General features: G+C 42.8%; 2 protein-coding genes across 2 annotated transcripts; both read left to right on the top strand.

Annotated features, from left to right (window-relative positions):
• Positions 1 to 9,366: 9,366 nt before the first annotated feature.
• On the top strand, positions 9,367 to 13,019 carry LOC116577298 (C-C motif chemokine 15-like). Its single transcript, XM_032320314.1, has 4 exons — positions 9,367 to 9,513; positions 11,698 to 11,751; positions 12,221 to 12,329; positions 12,734 to 13,019. The coding sequence occupies exons 1-4, from the start codon at positions 9,438 to 9,440 to the stop codon at positions 12,864 to 12,866; spliced, it is 372 nt and encodes a 123-aa protein (XP_032176205.1). The 5' UTR covers positions 9,367 to 9,437; the 3' UTR covers positions 12,867 to 13,019.
• A 4,068-nt stretch (positions 13,020 to 17,087) lies between these two features.
• Positions 17,088 to 17,644, top strand: LOC116577306 (small EDRK-rich factor 1-like). Its single transcript, XM_032320323.1, is given in 1 exon segment — positions 17,088 to 17,644. A coding segment is annotated over 1 exon segment (234 nt). The 5' UTR covers positions 17,088 to 17,170; the 3' UTR covers positions 17,405 to 17,644.
• The last annotated feature ends 1,796 nt before the right edge of the window (positions 17,645 to 19,440 follow it).

Genomic DNA, 19,440 nt, shown 5'->3' with positions numbered 1-19,440 from the left:
CAACAAGCAAAAGCCCAGGGCCAGATGGCTTCCCAGGGGAATCCTACCAAACATTTAAAGAAGAATTAATACTATTCCCCTGAAACTGTTCCAAAAAATAGAAATGGAAGGAAAACTTTCAAACTCATTTTATGAGGCCAGCATCATCTTGATCCCAAAACCAGACAAAGACCCCATCAAAAAGGGGAATTACAGACCATTACCCTTGATGAACACAGATGCACATTCCCACCAAAATACTAGCCAATAGGAGTTAACAGTACATTAAAAGCATTATTCATCATAACCAGTGGGATTTATTCCTGAACATCATGGTTGTTTCAACATCCACAAATCAATCAATGTGACACAATACACTAACAAAAGAAAGAACAAGAACCATATGATACTCTCAATAGATCCTGAAAAAGCATTTGATGAAGTACAGCATACTTTCTTTATTAAAATTCTTTAAAGTGTAGGGATAGAGGGTACATACCTCAATATCATCAAAGCCATCTATGAAAAACCCACAGTGAATATCATTCTCAATGGAGAAAAACTGAGAGCTTTTCCCCTAAGGTCAGAAACATGGCAGAGATGGCCACTATCACCACTACTACTCAACACAGTACTAGAAGTCCTAGCCTCAGCAATCAGACAACAAAAAGAAATTAAAGGCATTCAAACTAGAAAGAAGTCAAACTATCACTCTTTGCAGATGATATGATACTTTATGTGGAAAACCCAAAAGACTCCACTCCAAATCTGCTAGAACTTGTACAGGAATTCAGTAAAGTGTCAGGATATAAAATCAATGCACAGAAATCAGTTGCATTTCTATAAACCAACAGCAAGATAGAGAAAGAGAAATTAAGGAGCTGATCCCATTTCCAATTGCACCAAAACCATAAGATAGCTAGGAATAAACCTAATCAAAGATGCAAATAATCTGTACTCAGAAGACTATAAAGTACTCATGAAAAAACTGAAGAAGACACAATGAAATGGAAAAACGTTCCATGCTCATGGATTAGAAGAACAAATATCATGAAAATATCTATGCTACCTAAAGCAATCTACACATTTAATGCAATCTCTATCAAAATCCCATGCATTTTTCAAAGAAATGGAACAAATAGGGGCACCTGGGTGGCTCAGTGGGTTAAAGCCTCTGCCTTCGGCTCAGGTCATGATCCCAGGGTCCTGGGATCGAGCCCTGCATCGGGCTCTCTGCTTAGCAGGGAGCCTGCTTCCTCCTCTCTCTCTCTCTCTGCCTGCTTCTCTGCCTACTTGTGATCTCTGTCAAATACATAAATGAAATCTTTAAAAAAAAAAAAAAAAGAAACGGAACAAATAATCCTAAAGTTTCTATGGAATCAGAAAAGACCCTGAATAGCCAGAGGAATGTTGAACAAGAAAAACAAAGTTAGTGGCATCACAATTCCAGGCTTCAAGCTCTATTACAAAGCTGTCATCATCAAGACAGCATGGTACTGGCACAAAAACAGACACATAGATCAATGGAACAGAATAGAGAGCCCAGAGATGGACCCTCAACTCTATGGTCAACTAATCTTTGACAAAGCAGGAAAGATTGTCCAATGGAAAAGACAGTTTCTTCAACAAATTTGTTGGGAAGATTGGACAGCCACATGCATAAGAATAAAACTGGACCACTTCCTTACACCACACACAAAAATAGACTCAAAACAGATGAAAGACCTCAGTGTGAGACAAGAATCCATTAAAATCCTTGAGGAGAACACAGGCAGCAGGCTCTTCAACCTCAGCTGCAACAACTTCTCCCTAGAAATATCGACAAAGGCAAAGAAAGCAAGGACAAAAACGAACTATTAGGACTTCATCGAGATCAAAAGCTTTCGCACAGCAAAGGAAACAGTCAGCAAAACCAAAAGACAACTGACATAATGGGAGAAGATATTTGCAAATGACATATCAGATAAAGGGCTAGTATCCAAAATCTATAAAGAACTTTCAAACTCAACACCCAAAGAACAAATAATCCAGTCAAGAAATGGGCAGAAGACATGAACAGATATTTCTGCAAAGCAGACATCTAAATGTCCAACAGACACATGAAAAAGGCTCAACATCACTCAGCATCACGGAAATACAAATCAAAACCACAATGAGATACCACCTCACACCAATCAGAATGGCTGAAATTAACAAGTCAAGAAACGACAGATGTTGGCAAGGATGTGGAGAAAGGGGAACCCTCCTACACTGTTGGTGGGAATGCAAGCTGATGCAGCCACTGTGGAAAACAGCATGAAGGTTCCTCAAAAAGTTGAAAATAGAGCTACCCTACAACCCAGCAATCGCCCTAGTGGATACTTACCCTAAAGATACAAGTGTAGTGTTCCGAAGGGGCACATGCACCCGAGTGTTTATAGCAGCATTGTCCACAATAGCCAAACTATGGAAAGAACCTAGATGGCCACCAACAGATGAATGGATAAAGAAGATGTGGTGTATATATATACAATGGAATACTATGCAGCCATCAAAAGAAATGAAATCTTGCCATTTGCGACGATGTGGATGGAACTAGAGGGTATTAAGCTGAGCGAAGTAAGTCAATCAGAGAAAGACAATTATCATATGATCTCCCTTATATGAGGAAGTTGAGAGGCAAAGTGGGGGGGTTTGGGGAGTAGGAAAGGAAAAAATGAAACAAGATGGGATCGGGAGGGAGACAAACCATAAGAGACTCTTAAGCTCACAAAACAAACTGAGGGTTGCCAAAAAGGGGATAGCGAGAGGGTAGTTGGGTTATGGACACTGGGGAAGGTATGTGCTATGGTGAGTGCTGTGAAGTGTGTAAACCTGATGATTCACAGACCTGTACCCCGGGACTAAAAATACATTATATGTTAATTTTTCAAAAGTAGAGTCTTAATTTAAAAAATGAAAAATTTGGGGGCACATGGGTGGCTCAGTGGGTTAAGCCCCTGCATTCAGCTTAGGTCATGATCTCAGGATCCTGGGATCGAGCCCCAAATTGGGCTCTCTGCTCAGCGGGGAGCCTGCTTCCCTCTCTCTCTCTGCCTGCCTCTCTGACTACTTGTGATCTCTCTCTCTCTCTCTGTGTCAAATAAATAAATAAAATCTTTTAAAAAAATAAATAAAAATAAAAAATGAAAAAATTTAAAAAGCAAGAATTTTTTTATTCCTCACAATTCTAATGGGTTAAATGGATATTCTCCTGGCCTGAGCTAACTTAGCTGGGGTTCAATGGTCTAGCATGACCTCTCAGCTGGGACAGCGAGGGGATCTTGGGATCTTTCTTTCCATGTGGTCTTTCAACCTTCTAAAGGCTAGCATGGGCTGGTACACACAACAGTACAAAGACTTTCAACAGAAAAATGACACACAAGCCTCAATGTGTCAGCATTTTCCAAGTCTCTGCGTCCCATTTTCTATTATTCCACTTATCAAAGTGAGTCACAGAGCCAAGACCAGAGTCCGTATGGGAAGGGACTTTCCAAGTGCGTACATACTGAATGGGATGAATTATTACAGCCATTTTTGTAAATAATCTACTAAAGGAAGGAATAAGTCAAATATTTAAAACAAGACCTACATGATCCTGGAGTCCCAGGAGCGAGACCCACATCAGGCTCCCAGCTCCACAGGGAGTCTGCTTCTCCCTCTGACCTTCTCTCCTCTCATGCTCTCTCTCTCCCTCTCTTTCTCTCTCAAACAGTCAAAAAAACAAAGAGGCAAACCCACGGAATGGGAGAAGATATTTTCAAATGACAGTACAGACAAAAGGTTGATATCCAGGATCTATAATAAACTCCTCAAACTCAACACACACGAAACAGGCAAACATATCAAAAAATGGGAAGAAGATATGAACAGACACTTCTCCCATCAAGACATATAAATGGCTATCAGACACATGAAAAAATGTTTATCATCATTAGCCCTCAGGGAGATTCAAATTAAAACCACATTGAGATATCACCTTACACCAGTTAGAATGGCTAAAATTAACAAAACAGGAAACAACATGTGTTGGAGAGGATGTGGAGAAAGGGGAACCCTCTTACACTGTTGGTGGGAATGCAAGTTGGTGCAGCCTCTTTGGAGAACAGTGTGGAGATTCCTCAAGAAATTAAAAATAGAACTTCCCTATGACCCTGCAATTGCATTCCTGGGTATTTACCCCAAAGATACAGATGTTGTGAAAAGAAGGGCCATCTGTACCCCAATGTTTATAGCAGCAATGGCCACGGTCGCCAAACTATGGAAAGAACCAAGATGCCCTTCAATGGACGAATGGATAAGGAAGATGTGGTCCATATACACTATGGAGTATTATGCCTCCATCAGAAAGGATGAATACCCAACTTGTGTAGCAACATGACGGGACTGGAAGAGATTATGCTGAGTGAAATAAGTCAAGCAGAGAGAGTCAATTATCATATGGTTTCACTTATTTGTGGAGCATAACAAATATCATGGAGGAAAAGGGGTGTTAGAGAGGAGAAGGGAGTTGGGGTAAAATGGAAGGGGAGGTGAATCAAGAGAGACTATGGACTCTGAAAAACAATCTGAGGGGTTTGAAGTGGCGGGGGTGTGGGAGGTTGGGGTACCAGGTGGTGGGTATTATAGAGGGCACAGATTGCATGGAGCACTGGGTGTGGTGAAAAAATAATGAATACTGTTTTTCTGAAAATAAATAAATTGAAAAAATTAAAAATAAAATAAAATAAAAATAAATAAAATAAAATAAAACAAGACCTAATCTCTGAGCTAGAATTCGTTGAAGTGTTTGGTCCCCAACTGAAATGTCTTTACTTGACTTGATATCACCAAGGCATGTAGGAAGTGGTCAGAAGATATCTCAGAGACATCAAATCATTTATGACCATGGAGCAGTTTCAATTCTACAACACAGAATCGACTTTAGCCATGAGATTCTTTAAGGGGATATTATTGTTGAAATTTTTCTTTCTCTAAGGAGAGCCTGGGCTCAGACTTACAAACAGAAAGACATCAGGAGAAACAAAATGAGTTGGTAGGATCAGTTATTCTCCTTATTAAAAAAAATGTTTTGCAGGGTGCCTGGGTGGCTCAGTGGGTTAAAGCCTCTGCCTTCGGCTCAGGTCATGATCCTGGGGTCCTGGGATCAAGCCCCACATCAGGCTCTGTGCTTGGCAGGGAGCCTGCTTCCCCCCTCTCTCTGCCTGCCTCTCTGCGTACTTATGATCTCTCTCTGTGTGTCAAATAAACAAATAAAATCATTAAAAAAGAGAGAGAGAAAGATTTTCCATAAGCAATAATGAGGATGTTTACGATCATAAACAAGGAAGGAAGAGACATACACAGATTCTTTCTAGTCACAGATATTTACAATAAGAACATGGGGACCATGGGTAGCCCACAGAGTCACCTCACCAACCACCATGCCCCTGTGGGTCCTGGTCAAGACTGCTCCTAATATTTGTAGGGCTCAAGGCAAGAATCCATAAGGAGGTCCCCACATTAAGTATGCCAATATTTAAAATTATAAATGAGCTAACAAAAAATATAAAGTAAAATGAATTGCTATATTGCAATCATGTGAAGCTACTACATTTACAGCCCTAATCTGGTCCTTTATCTGCCAGATCAGAACACAAAACAATGCAAGAAAATGAACCCTAGGCACTACATGGGAACAACCCAGGAATGCAAGAATATGGTGCACACCTGCTGAGAGGAAAGATTTTAACAAGCTAATTGGTTTAGCTTTCCTCTGACCTTAAGCTTCTACCACTCAAATCTTCCCACGGTCTAAAAGAGTGTCTTTGTCCTTGCTTGGCAGCAGCACCTCCCACAAGCCTTCATAGCCTTTAAACGCAGGAGTGTCCCATTTTGAGGACATAGGACAAGAGAGGTAGAGAAGCATTTTACCTTGAAGAATGAAGTGTGTGTGCATGTGTATGTATGTGTGTATGTGGACATGTGCACACGCGTGCATGCATGTCCCAAGAACGAATGTGGAGAGTTGCAGGTCACGTTGGGCCAGCCCTGAGTACCACCTCCCAAGAGACAGAGGTGTCTTTGTGTCCTCTGACAAAAATTGTTTTGTGTGTGTCTGTGAATGAGGGGTCCTCAAAAGCATGGGGTCCAAGGCCCAGTCCCCTCTTGCCTGGGTCTTAAAAAAGTAGTATCAGTCTTGGAGCTTTGAAAGTTGGGATGTGCTCAGCAAGTGATGCTTGCTGTCTACCAGGAGCAGCAGTTCTGGGAAGTCAGCTTCCTGCGTGGTTTGTAGACGTCAGGGCTGCTATGAAAAACACTCCTTACTCAGCTGCAGATGGAGCAACACTTTCCTTGCATGGAGAAGAGATAGAGCAAGAACAGCTTCAACATCAAGTGTCAGCCTCCCGTGACCAGCAGCTACCGTCCTGCTGACATCTAGATGTCAAGTTTCAATATGGCACCTACCCTCAAGGAGAAAATATAGTCATATGGAAACATGTTGGTTGATTACCTTGGATCCCTGCTCTCTTGCAAGACAGAACAATCTGGCCTTAGCAAACCATCATCTACTTCAGATATGGATTTTTCTTTCTGTACCAGTAGCAAATCTGCCAGCACAATTGAGACAGGGAAATAAGGGACCCCATAAAGGAGGGCTTTTTTTGTTCCTCTTCCTGCTTCTGTTTTCGCTAGGACCTACAACCCCTCCCTATACACGCCCTTATAGTTCAGATAATATAGGTACTCCTTGAAAAGGTCAAGGAGTTAATGATTTCTTTGGAGTCTTCCAGCACGCTAGGTAACATCTAAGGAGATACTGGGAGAGATCATCATGCGTGTTTCCCAACACTCCAGACACCTTGACACCAAGACCCCAGGCTCCAGGGCATAAGGAGCTAAGGACTTATGGAGGATGCCTGAACACACCTCCTTGTTTTGACCAGTTCCCAAATGCCTAAGAGGACACGTACACCAGACCACTAACTTCCATAAAAAACCCCAGACACCAAGATGGATGAGACTCATTCATCTTTCTGAGTTTCCCAGACACTCGGTCTGTATCTGCTCTCTCGGTGTCTTCAACAAACTCTGTTCTCACTTCCTCTTGGCTTGCATTTGATTTCTTTCCTTTGCAAACCCAAGGACGCTCTTGCTGGTCCTATGGGACCCCTCCTGGGTCCTCAGACCCACCTGCCTGCACCACAAACATCCAAAGACTTACAGAACGCCTCATGAGATAGTATTTATACAACATTGCCTCCAGCCAAGGGATCCATTTTAGAGGCAGTAATGTGAGTCAGAAGGCATAGGAGACCCACAGGCAATAGCATATACATAATCTTGCAGGAGCAGCCAGACTAGAATGGTGGGGCATTAATAATTTTGCTAATGGGACAACAAACTCAGGGTTGAGACTTTCCAGAATGCACTATATCCACTGAACCAAATGCCAATAGATGATTCTATGTCCCCAACACCTCGAACACATAGGAACCAAGAGACTGATGTAGGATTAGCCCCTGTATTCATGAATCCTGGTGATGGATGATGTATTTGTCGTTCCCATCCCTACGACATTAGGCTCTTCTGGATTAGACTGGATTCAGTTGCGCAGGAATCCTGGAGGCAGTGGAGATGATTTAGCATGGGTACACAGGATGGGTTCTACCAAAACTGAAAGAACAAATACAACTACCTTAAAGGAGGCTTTGTGACAGATTCTACACAATCAAGCCACAAACCTAGCGGAGGGAAGCATAGGTGGACCGTACCCTGTACTACTTCACGTCCTTTTGTCTTGCTGCTTACCTCAGCCACTGGTCAGTTCTCACTTTTCCCAGTTTTACATAAGCTTCATGCAGGTGTCATGTCTCAGCCTGCCTTTGAGAACTCTAGCTTCCTGACCGAGGGCTTCTCTGATCCTGAGCACCCAAAGTTTAATGGTACAAAACAACAACTATTTTGTTCTATTCACGAATTCTACGAGTCAGAAACTCAGACAAGGCAGAGCAGGGATGGGTTGTCTCTGCTCCGCGATGCCTGAGATCTCAGCTGGGAAGACACAAATAGCAAGGAGGGACTCAAATCTAGAACAGTGCTGTCCAATAGAGATATCGTGCAAATCATGTACATAATTTTAAATTTTTTAGTTGCCATGTTAAGAAAGCAAAAAGCAACAGAAGAAATGAATTGAAAGAATATATTTTCTTTAACACAATACATCCAAAATATTTTCATGTCGACATCAATGTAAAAAACTATCCAAGATATTTCACATGGTGGGGAGTGGGTTGGGGGGTTATGTAATTAGATCTTTAAAACCTGGTGTGAAGTTTCTACTTCCAGAACATCCCAGTGTGGACTAGCCCCATTTGAAGTGCTCAGTAGCCACATGTGGCTAGTGGTTGCTAGATGGACCAGTGCAAATCTGGAGGCTTCCTCATGCCCATGTCTGGCACTTAGGCTGGAATGACCTGAGGGCTACCTACCCTCAAGGAGAAAAGACAGCCATATGGAAACAAGTTGGTTGATTATCTTGGACCTAGGCTGGGACAACCTGAGGTTTATGCTGTTTAGGGACTGTTGGCCAGAATGTTGCCTGTTGTTTGGGCTTCCTCACAGCATGGCAGCCTCAAGCTAGTCAGTCTTCTTATCTGGTGCCTCAGGACTCCAAGAGTGAGCATTGCAGTGACTCAGGTTGAAATCCATGACTTTTCACAACCCAGCCTTCGAGGTCACATGACATAGGCTATTGAACCAGCCACAAGCCCATCTCCATTTCTAGGGCAGACAACATAGACTCCCCCACTGGGTGAGAGGAGTGTCAAAAAAATGCGTGGCCAAATTTTAAAAGTGCCTCAGGGATAAAAGCCAAAGGTAAATGCTTCCGCTCTCTTCTCCCTGGCAAAATATTCTGAGATACAGTCATAAGGCTCTTCAATAACTCCCAGCATAGATGTGCTGAGGAATAATGACACTCTGGATACATTTTTGCAAGGAGAGCCGACAGTATTTATTAATGGATTGGATCTGGGGCGTGAAACAAAGCAAGGCATCAAGGGTCAGGTGTCTGTGTGAGGAATCACATGCCTGGTTTACAGGCTATTCCTGAACTTGAAGGTGCTTAGCTCTTGAGGAAAACACTCTGACTCAGAGAGTGAAATTAACCTCCTAGAAGAAGGATCCTTCATGAAATAGTCTCTTTCTGAGCCTGTATCCATTGGGCAGTTGGGAAAGCATGAAGTCTCCTTTGCCATCTACTTCCTGTTGCATTCCAGCCTTGTTCCCTTTTTCAGAAATAGCATGTTATCTACTATGTAGCCAAAGAACAGCACTCTGAGCCTCTGCCCTGTGACTTCCTGACCCTCCTCTCTTATAAATATGAGGGCAGAGCTGGGATCCCAGACAGTCAGAGAGCAGAGAGCCAGAAGTCCTCAGCTCTGCCTGCTACTGGGAAGATGAAGGTCTTCGTGGGTGTTCTCCCCTTCCTCATTCTTGCTACTGCCCTTGGATCCCAGGTCCAGGTCCCTCGTGGTGAGTTCAGTGAACCTTTTCACTTGTGACAAGGTCCACGGGGAGAAGACACAGGACAACTTGTCCTCCTGAGATAGTTCCCTGTCCCAGACAGGGATATGAATTTGGCACTTGCTTTAAAAGCAGCAGCGATTGGCTATAGACCTCTCTTTCTGCAGGCTTTGGTCCCTGGGGAAAACTGTACAAATGACTGGTCCCCCTTGGGGAAAGAACTCTCTCTCTTTTCATGACCAGAATTATTTGATGCCTTCTCTTAGCTGACATAGGACTGTTAAGTGCTAAATCAAAAGAACTATAGTAAAATTGTAAATTTGCAGGAAGAAGCATAGAATTCTACAACGTTAGTGTAAAACTCTCATTTTGGAGAGGAAATGGAACAAGCCAGGAAAGTGCCTCAACCAAGCCCAGCTAACCGCTCTATTTATTTAACAAACAAATACCTCGTACTTCCTATGTGCAGGCAGGCACTGTTCTGTCTTACGGACTTAATGCATTAGACCCTCCTAACAGCCCTGTGGGGTAGACTGTCAGCAACTTGTATAGTTTTGCATATTAGATTATTCTCATTTTACAAATGAGAAAAACTTAGACAACTTGCTCAAGATCATACAGATATTAAGTGGTGTGATGAGGATGGGAGCTGGTTAGGAAGCTGCTATGGAAAGGCAAGGCCACTGAAGAATTTATTTTGCAAGCCCCACACCCATCTTTGCAAGCATATCAAGTATACACATATGCTTCCTTAAATAGAAATCATGCGTAACTCTACAAGAAATGATCTAAAAGTTTAGTTGCATTTGCCTGCTTAGCATAATACAGGTCCGTAATCCCTTTCCCAAAACTTCAGGGCCGGATGTGTTTTGGAATGCAGAAATATTCAGTTTTTATTTGTTTTAAGATTCTATTTATTTATTTGACAGAAAGGGATACATCGAGAGAGGGAACACAAGCAGGGGGAGTGGGAGTGGGGGATGCAGGCTCCCCACTGAGCAAGGAGCCCAATGCGGGGCTTGATCCCAGGACCCTGGGATCATGACCTGAGCCAAAGGCAGATGCTTAAATACTGAGCCACCCAGGCGCCCCTCAATTTTTATAAAAGGTAACACAATATGATCCAGCAGGTCCACTCTGGATATACCACCCAAAAGAACTGAAAGCAGGCACATGAAGAGATATGTGTAAGCCCATGCTAATCATAGCATGACTCACAATAGCCAAAAGGCAAGAGCCACCCAAGTGTCCACCAATAAATGAGTAGATTTTTTTAAAAGGGGGCATATACACACAATGTATTATTCAGCCTCAAAAAGGAAGGAAATTCTGACACGTGCTACAAAACAGATGAATATTGAAGACGATATGTTAGGCGAGATAAGCCAGTAACCAAAGGACAAACGCTGCATCATTCCATCCCTATGAGGCACTTAAAGTCCTCGAATTCAGGGACAGAAAGAAGAATGGTGGTGGCCTGGGGGGTTGGGGGAGGGGAAAATGAGAGTTATTGCCTAACAGGTACAGAGTTTTCCGTTTTGTAAGATGAAAAACGTTCTGTGGATGGTTGTGGTGATTGTTGCACAATATATGAATGGGCTTTGTTCTACTGAGCCACACGCTTTTAAACATGCTTACAGTTGTGTTTATTAAGTCTATTTTACATTTTCAAGAAAATAAATGACATTTTTTAAAAGGTAACACATTCCTGGATATTACTTAACATTGCTTATAGGGTCTGAGAAGTGTACTTCAATCAAACAAGGTAGTTTTTCTGCAGCAAACACAAATAATCATACTACTGGGATAAATTAATGATTGTGAAAAAAGCCACTCGTCACTTTGGGTGACATTGTGCCACCAAATGGGTTAATGAAACATTCTTCTGTTTCCTGAGCCCTTGTGGATTCCAGAAATGTACAGAAAGTATTGTGGTATGTATCACATTATGTACCCATTCAACTGACTGGTTCATTTTGCTTTCTGTATTTCAAAGTCGATCAGATGGTGTCATGTCCCAAACAGTTTCAAGAGTTCCCTGAAACATCCCCGGGCCCTGAGAGAGAAAAGGGGCCTGGAGAGAGACCTAGAACCGAGACAGGTGTCCAGTGGTCCAGCATGAAACCAGTGGAGACACCGAGACAAGGCTGCCTCAGTGATTTCTCTCCCTCCTTATCTGTTTCTCCCAAATAGAATCCGTGCTGGCGAAACTCTGGCAAGAACCCTCAAAAAATATACACATTAACGGTATGTGTTCTATTATAGTGTATGTTTAAAAGCAGCAGCTGCACAGATCTGCTCAATAGCTTCCAAACACCTTATGTACAGGGCGGGGGTGAGGGACAGGTGGGGAGGGTCCTGAAGGTGGTGAAGAGAACAGGAATACGCCCTTAAAGGTAACCCCTGTTGCCCCCAGGTGTCTCTAGAGTTGGCTCTCCTGGGGTCAGAGGTGCTCACTGACGCCCCCTGCAGGCCTCAGATGCTCCCTCTTCTATCAGAAATGGTCTTGGGCCTGTATTGGCCCTGCCTGGGTGCCCTCAGACACATAGCTCAGCCCCGAGGAGAGTGAAGCAAGTGCAGACAGAGCAGGAGAACATCCCTCTGGAGTCCTGTGCCTTCTCACCCTTTCTGGCACTTTGGAGGAAAGGGGGGAAGGATCTAGTCTTTTTTAAAAAGAGACCCAGTCCTTAAACGTGTCTTTCTCCCGTTGCCGCAGGTTTACACCGTCCTGCTGACTGCTGCTCCAGCTACGCACAACGAATTCGATGTGCAAACATGAAAGATTTTTTTAAAACAAGCAGTTCTTGCTCCCGGCCAGGTGTCATGTAAGTGCCAAGCTCACTAGCCATGTCTTGGGAGGGGAGGACCTGATGGAGGGTGTCTAGAACTAAAGTCCTACGCTCTGGATCCTGCCAGGTCCCGGGAGGCTTATGTCCTCAATAGGGTCCTGCAGGGCATCAGATAAGAGATGCTCCCAGGGAAGAGGGAGACTGGGGGCAGATGGAGGGAGCAGAAGAAAGGCTGCCGGAGGAAAGGCCCATGAGTCACTTAGGAAGTCTTGGAGGCTGAGGGAGGGTCTCAGAGAGGAGATGTCCTGAGCCCCTGCTGTAGAGAAGGAAAAAAACAGGCTGGTCCGAGTGGGAGATCCCAGGGCCAGGGAGGGTGGGGGTCTCCATCCCCATTTGCTGAATGCTCCTTAGTCTGTAATCTTTCTCCGCCTTCACCACAGCTTCCTCACCAAGAAGGAGCGGCGTATCTGTGCTGACCCCCATGTCTCGGAAGTTCAGAACTGCATGAGGTCCCTGAATAACCTAATGATGCTGACGGGAGAAAGAGGAGGCTTTCTTGAGAAGAAATGGTAGTAGGGGCCAGCTACCCCACATCCACTTGTCTTGCCCCAACTCCCTCCTGGGATTTTCTTGGCCTGAATTATTTTTCAAAAATCAACAACTACCATTCTTTCTGTTCTGGTTATAAAAGCCATGCATGAATAAAGGGTATCTGATATAACTTTCCTTGAGCTTTAGGAGGAAAAAGAAACCATAGGAATTGCTGAAATTTGGATCCTATGGGTTTTTTTCAAATGCTATATCATAACAGAATTTTGTAAAAGCTAAACACATTCAAACTCATTCAAACATAGATTGAACCTGTGTCAAAAATGTACTTAACCCATTCAAAAAGGGAACCATAAAATAGAGTCAAAGATTATCTGAGGAACAGAGATTTATATAGTTAATTGGGCATGGCATTCTGAAATGTTAAGTCAGAGAAAAAGAGATTAATATCCTATTGAAAAAGAATACTGTAACTCTGGGAATTATCTTTTCTTTTTTCTTTTCTTCTCTTTTTTCTTTTTTTTGGGGGGGGTGGGAATAGGGGCAGAGGGAGAGGGAGAGAATCTTAAGCACATCCAGTGCAGAGCCCAACATGGCACTCAATCACACGACCCTGAAGTCTTGACCCTGAGATCATGACCTGAGCCAAAATCAAGAGTTAGATGCTTAAACAACTGAGCCACCCAGGTGGCCCTGGGGAGTCTCTTTTCTACTGGACAAAAATCATTTACGTCTATGCTAGATAAAAAATTTGCAAGTGAACATAATTTCACAAAGTCAGGAGCCCATCAGTAGCAAATAGAACACCACTGGAGAGGACGTTCCCCCTACAGGAACCCTGGGGTGGGCTTTTCAGATAATCTTCCAGATGACATTGGAAGACCTGCCTGCAGTCATCCTTCTGCCTTATTTCCACATTTTGTATATTTTCTCTCAACAGATATAATCTCCCCTCTTTAAAGTTAAGGGACATTAAGAAAAACATTTAAAGTTGGACTGAACATGGGTGGTGAGATCGAGCCCTGCTTCAGGCTCCACACTCAGCACAGAATCTGCATGAGGGCCTCCCTCTTCTTCTGCCCCTCCTCCACTGAGTGTTTTCTCCCTCTAATAAATAAATAAATCTTAAAAAAAAAAAGTTGGAGTCAATATCAATTTTACATTCATATCTATTCAAGCATGTACGTTTATATTTGTAATTAGTAAATCTTGGTCAACTGTCTCAAAATTCAGAAGAAAGCACTGAAACTCTAAACGACAAAAAAATTTTAAATTCAAAACAAATTTAAAACCTATCTTGCTTCTTGGGTGATTTGTCCTAAAGAGTTATAAGGAAAAAACTGATTACCAAATTTTTTCATAATAATAAATACTACTAGAAGAAGAAACCTGAGACAATGATGAAAGGTGTGAATTATTTCAGCTCTAAACGGGTTAAATACACACCCACACTATGTCTCATCTTCCCCTCTCTACTAAAAATAGCTAATCTCTGGAGTGACTACAGTGTAGAAAAGCTTCTTTGGGGGCGCCTGGATGGCCCAGTGGGTTAAAGCCTCTGCCTTCGGCTCAGGTCATGATCCCAGGGTCCTGGGATTGAGTTCTGCATCAGGCTCTCTGCTCAGCGGGAAGCTGCTTCTCCCTCTCTCTCTCTGCCGGCCTCTCTGCCTACTTGTGATCCCTGTTGTCTGTCAAATAAATAAATAAAATCTTTTTTTTTTTTTAAGATTTTATTTATTTATTTGACAGAGAGAAATTACAAGTACACTGAGAGTCAGGCAGAGAGAGAGAGAGGAGGAAGCAGGCCCCCTGCTGAGCAGAGAGCCCGATGCGGGACTCGATCCCAGGACCCTGAGATCATGACCTGAGCCGAAGGCAGCGGCTTAACTCACTGAGCCACCCAGGCGCCCCAATAAATAAAATCTTTAAAAAAAAAAAAAAAAAGCTTCTTTCACGCCATCATTTGGGAGTAGGGGGTGGATAGCAGATGACTTGGGAGTAGGAGGTAGAGCACAGATGTACACAGGTTAGCCCAGCATTCCAGGTAGTTATTATGCAGGTTGTCCTAGGAAGAACCTCACTTAGAGATACCCTTTTAGGAGGAGCAGGTTAAAAAGGTAGGCGGGCTAGCTGGCAGACCTCTGCCTTGGTAAGTTTCATTCCTTCGGAGATTCCTCTCTTTTTTCTCAGCAGAAGTTCCCTGGTTGTGAATCCAGATTATGAGGACGGGGGCCCTGGCCCTGGTGGGTGATGAGGGAGGAGGGGTGGAATTGGTCTGACTTCCACTGAGGTTGTCGGAGAGCTTTGTTTCTAGGGGGCGGAGGTGGTGGGATTTCTTTCTTGTCTTTGACCAGAAGTTGTCCTGGGCACTGCCCAGCTCTCTCCTGGATCCATTGTCCTCTGTGGAAGACTCCCGAGCAGACAGCCTTCTTTACCTGGAGAATTGTCCATGTAGCTTTATCCTGGGGCAAACCCCACACCTGCCTGGCCTGAAGTGGGGACTAGCAAGATTGTACCTTCTTCTCCCAACACCACTGACTCTGATCTTTGTGGTACCCAGGGTGCTGCTGAGAAAATATTTTTTCAATGATCTCCTTTACCAATATGAGGAAACAGGTTTTTCAGCCTCGTAATCTTGTCATCAAGCTGACCTATGTCCTTATCCAGAACAGAAATTTCTCATCTTACAGTCAGCTGATGTCATCTTTTCTGATTTCCTCTGCTACTACAAATTTATTTTTGTTTTTGCATTTTTCCTGTCATTTCCATGGGATTTGGGGAGTTGAAAGAGGCAAACGGAGATGCTCAGGGTTCTGGCTTATAGTTTGAATCCACTTATGATCTCGCCTGTTGTTCTCATCCACTTCGCTGTATTCTGTTGAATTCAGCAGCTCTGAGTTAACACCAGCCCGCTGAGAACTGAGTGACAGAAACCACAACTTTTGGCTTCTCCATAAAGACTTTGTCTTAGAGCCTAGGTGAAAATCTCAAAAAGTTGTTGGTTTGAAACTGTGCTAGACCCAAGGGGAGGTTTGTGATTTCATTGGTTTCTCTGGCTGGCCAAGCTGTTAACTCAACAGAAGGAAATGGAGAGCACAGACCACAGGAACCTTCTAGATAGCAGAGGACCAGGTGTCTCCTCACCAAGGCTTTGGGTCATAACAAGAGCAGCTCAGCAGAAATGGGGGGTGGACACTGAGACCTTCCTTTCTGACCAAGCGTCTGTTCACTCATAGAAGGTCTTTGAGGTCATGGAGTGGACAATGGCTTGTACATCTAGGTCAATTACATAATACATTACTCTATTTTCACAGTTCCTCAAAAACCGCACGCTCATTTTTGCTTCCTTGCTCTCTGCAGTGCCTCTGTCACAAATGCCCCTCCTTTCAACTCTTCCTGGCAAAACTCAACCCACCCGGCAAGGTTTGACTTAGATGTCCCTATAAAACCTTCCTTCGCTTCCCCAGCCAGGGCACCTCCCTTTCTCTGGAACCCTGAAACAGACATTTACTATCTTTATTCAAACAACGACTGAGGGGTGACTTTATATTGCATGTTGTGGTAATCAAGATAAAGAGAAGATTGAAATTAAGAATAAAATATGACCTCTGTGTGCAAGAATCGTATACATAATTCCAAGTTATTATGCAATGCTGGATTAAAGTGATGAGGTTGTTTATATGAGGGGCAACCAGCTGGGGCCTTACACCTCCCGGGCCCCATGCGGGCCACCCAAAGGTTGAAGCTGACCCTTTGAACAGTGCAGGGTTTAGGGCACTGACCTCCATGCAGCTGAAAATCCAAGTATAACTGTCTAAAAACTTAACGACCCATAGCCTACTATTGCCAAAACCTCACTGATAACATAGTCGACTCATACATATTTCATTTGTTATATGTATTATATACTATATTCTTATAACAAGGTAAACTAGAGAAAAGAAAACATTATTAAGAAAACCATCAAGCAGGGACGCCTGGGTGGTTCAATTGGTTCGGCATCTGCCTTTGGCTTGGGTCATGATCCTGGGGTCCTAGGATGGAGTCCTTCATGGGGCTCCCTGCTCAGCGAGGAACCTGCTTCTCCCTCTGTCTGCCACTCCCCCAGCTTATGCTCTCTCTCTCTTTCTCTGACAAATAAATAAAATCTTGTTTAAAAAGAAAAGAAAAAAATCATCAGGCATAGAAAATACATATACAGTATTTATGTATTTTTTAAAAATCCACATGTAAGTAGACTGGCAAAGTTCAAGTCCATGTTGTTCAAGGATGAACTCTATATTGAAGCACAGCAATTAGGAAGTGTACTACAGATCTGAAACTTTAGTATGCATAAGAATCACCTGAGCGCACTCTTCCAAGCTTGGTCCCTGGTGGGCATGGTCCGTGAGTAAGGAAATCAGTGAGAACTTAACCACCAGAGAAATGTGAAGAAATACCAGGAAATACCAAGAAAAGAAGATATCTTATCCACCTCTCAGAGAAAGCAGAGGGACTCTGAGATAATACAAAAAAAGCAGAAGGTAGCTAATGAGAAGTCTATGCAGACAAGAGAAAAATGATGACTATTTGGAAAAATCTGGGTGCTACTGCCAACTAGGTATATCATAAGCTCAATGGTCAAAATTTTGTGCAGTGAACAGTCAGTCATATGTTATATCCTTATAAAACCAGTTTAAACTTTACCTTTCAACCTGACTTAGTGTAATGTTTCAGAAACATTCTTCAAAGAATAAAACAATAACCATGCATTTAGCCGGGGTGGGGGAGAATTACCTGGAAGGCTTGTTAAAAATATAGATTGCTGGATCCTATCCCCAGAAATTCTAATTCAGTAGGACTGAGTGGAGCCCCCCAAAATCTGAATATCTAACAAGTTCCCAGGTATTGTTGGTGCTGCAGGGTGGAATGAAAATTTGAGGAAAAATTCTCACTTTTGACTTTTCATATCAGCATTGTTTGCAACTTTTATAAAAAGTCCATGTTTCTTTAGTAACCAAAAAATAATTTCAAAGAATTGAAAAAATAAATCTTTGTGGTCTTCTTAAGAACAAACAACAAAATGAACCAGTTCTTGACTTGTGCTGATATTTGATTTTTTATGATGAAGTTTATTAGAGCTGTTTAATTACAAAATAAATATGCAGTTGAAGAAATTTTAAACATGGCTAAATAAGTCTGACAACAATTTTCAGTTTTTACTTATTTTTTAATTTTATTTATTTATTTGACACAGAGAGAGAAATCACAAGTAGACAGAGAGGCAGGTACAGAGAGAGAGAGAGAGAGAGAGAGAAGCAGGCTCCCTGCTGAGCAGAGAGCCTGATGCGGGGGCTCGATCCCAGGACCCTGGGATCATGACCTGAGCCAAAGGCAGAGGCTTTAACCCACTGAGCCACCCAGGCACCCCCAATTTTCAGTTTTTAAAAGTGAAAATCTTGGGGGGCACCTGTCTGGCTCAGTTGGTAGAGTGAGCAGCATTTGATCTTGGGGTTGTGAGTTTAAGCCTCATGTCAGGTAGAACTTACTTTAAAATTTTTCTTACTCTTTTTAAAAAACTTTTTTTAAGTAAAAATCTTGGGAGTTGTGCAAAATATCTATAAAAATTGTCTAAAACTTCATCTTTTAAAAAAACAGGTACACCTGAGTGGCTCAGTTGGCTAAACAGCCAACTCTTGATTTCCACTCGAGTCATGATCTTAGGGTCCTGGGGTCAAGCCTGCCTTGGGCTCTGTGCCTGGCATGGACACTACTTGAGATTCTGTCTCTCCTTCTCCCTCTCCCCCTCCCCACCATGCCCCCCTCCTCTCTCTCAAATAAATAAATCTTTAAAAAATAAAACAAGGGTCGCCTGTGTGGCTCAGTGTGCCTCAGCCTTCGGCTCAGGTCATGGTCCCAGGGTCCTGGGATCGAGCCCAGCATCGGGCTCTCTGCTCAGCAGGGAGCCTGCTTTCCCCTCTCTCTGCCTGCCTCTCTGCCTACTTGTGATCTCTGACAAATAAATAAATAAAATCTTTTTTTAAATAAATAAATAAATAAAAATAAAAAATAAAACAAAAACTTCAAAGAGCTGTGCAGAAATCAAGGCATAAAACAGCAAATGTAAACATCTGTATTTTTACTCTTTTACTTTTGGAGCCACAGTGAAGATTTTAAAATATATAGCTTATTCCCTTCTCTCCCTTTTTTCTCCCCTTCATTTATTCATTCTCTTGGTGTGAACCAGGGGGCTCACCTGAGGACTCAGCTAGGACTGGGGCAGAGGGCATGATCCCCATGGTTGAACCCAGTGTGACTGGGACTGAAGACACAGTCAGTTTGGCCAGAGGATTTGGTATATGCAGAGAACAATGCAAAGAGGTAGACATATTGAGGTTAATGGGAGCCAGATTTCTCACTGTTAAAGCAGAGAGGGAAACACACAGAAAGGGAAGATTAAAACCAACCTTGTTGTCTTCACTTGGAATTAAATGTATTGGTATAAATTTTGGTTTTTCTTATAGCTAGACTAATGATATAAAAATTGCTATAAACGTGTTAGATTGATATAATATAATAGAAATAATAGAATAGAATGTATTAGCATATAATAGAATAA

This window comes from Mustela erminea, chromosome 18, assembly GCF_009829155.1.
Source record: "Mustela erminea isolate mMusErm1 chromosome 18, mMusErm1.Pri, whole genome shotgun sequence".
NCBI classification, from domain to species: Eukaryota; Metazoa; Chordata; class Mammalia; order Carnivora; family Mustelidae; genus Mustela; species Mustela erminea.
The sequence above is the reverse complement of the archived record's forward strand: the minus strand, read 5'-3'. Positions and strand labels throughout refer to the sequence as shown.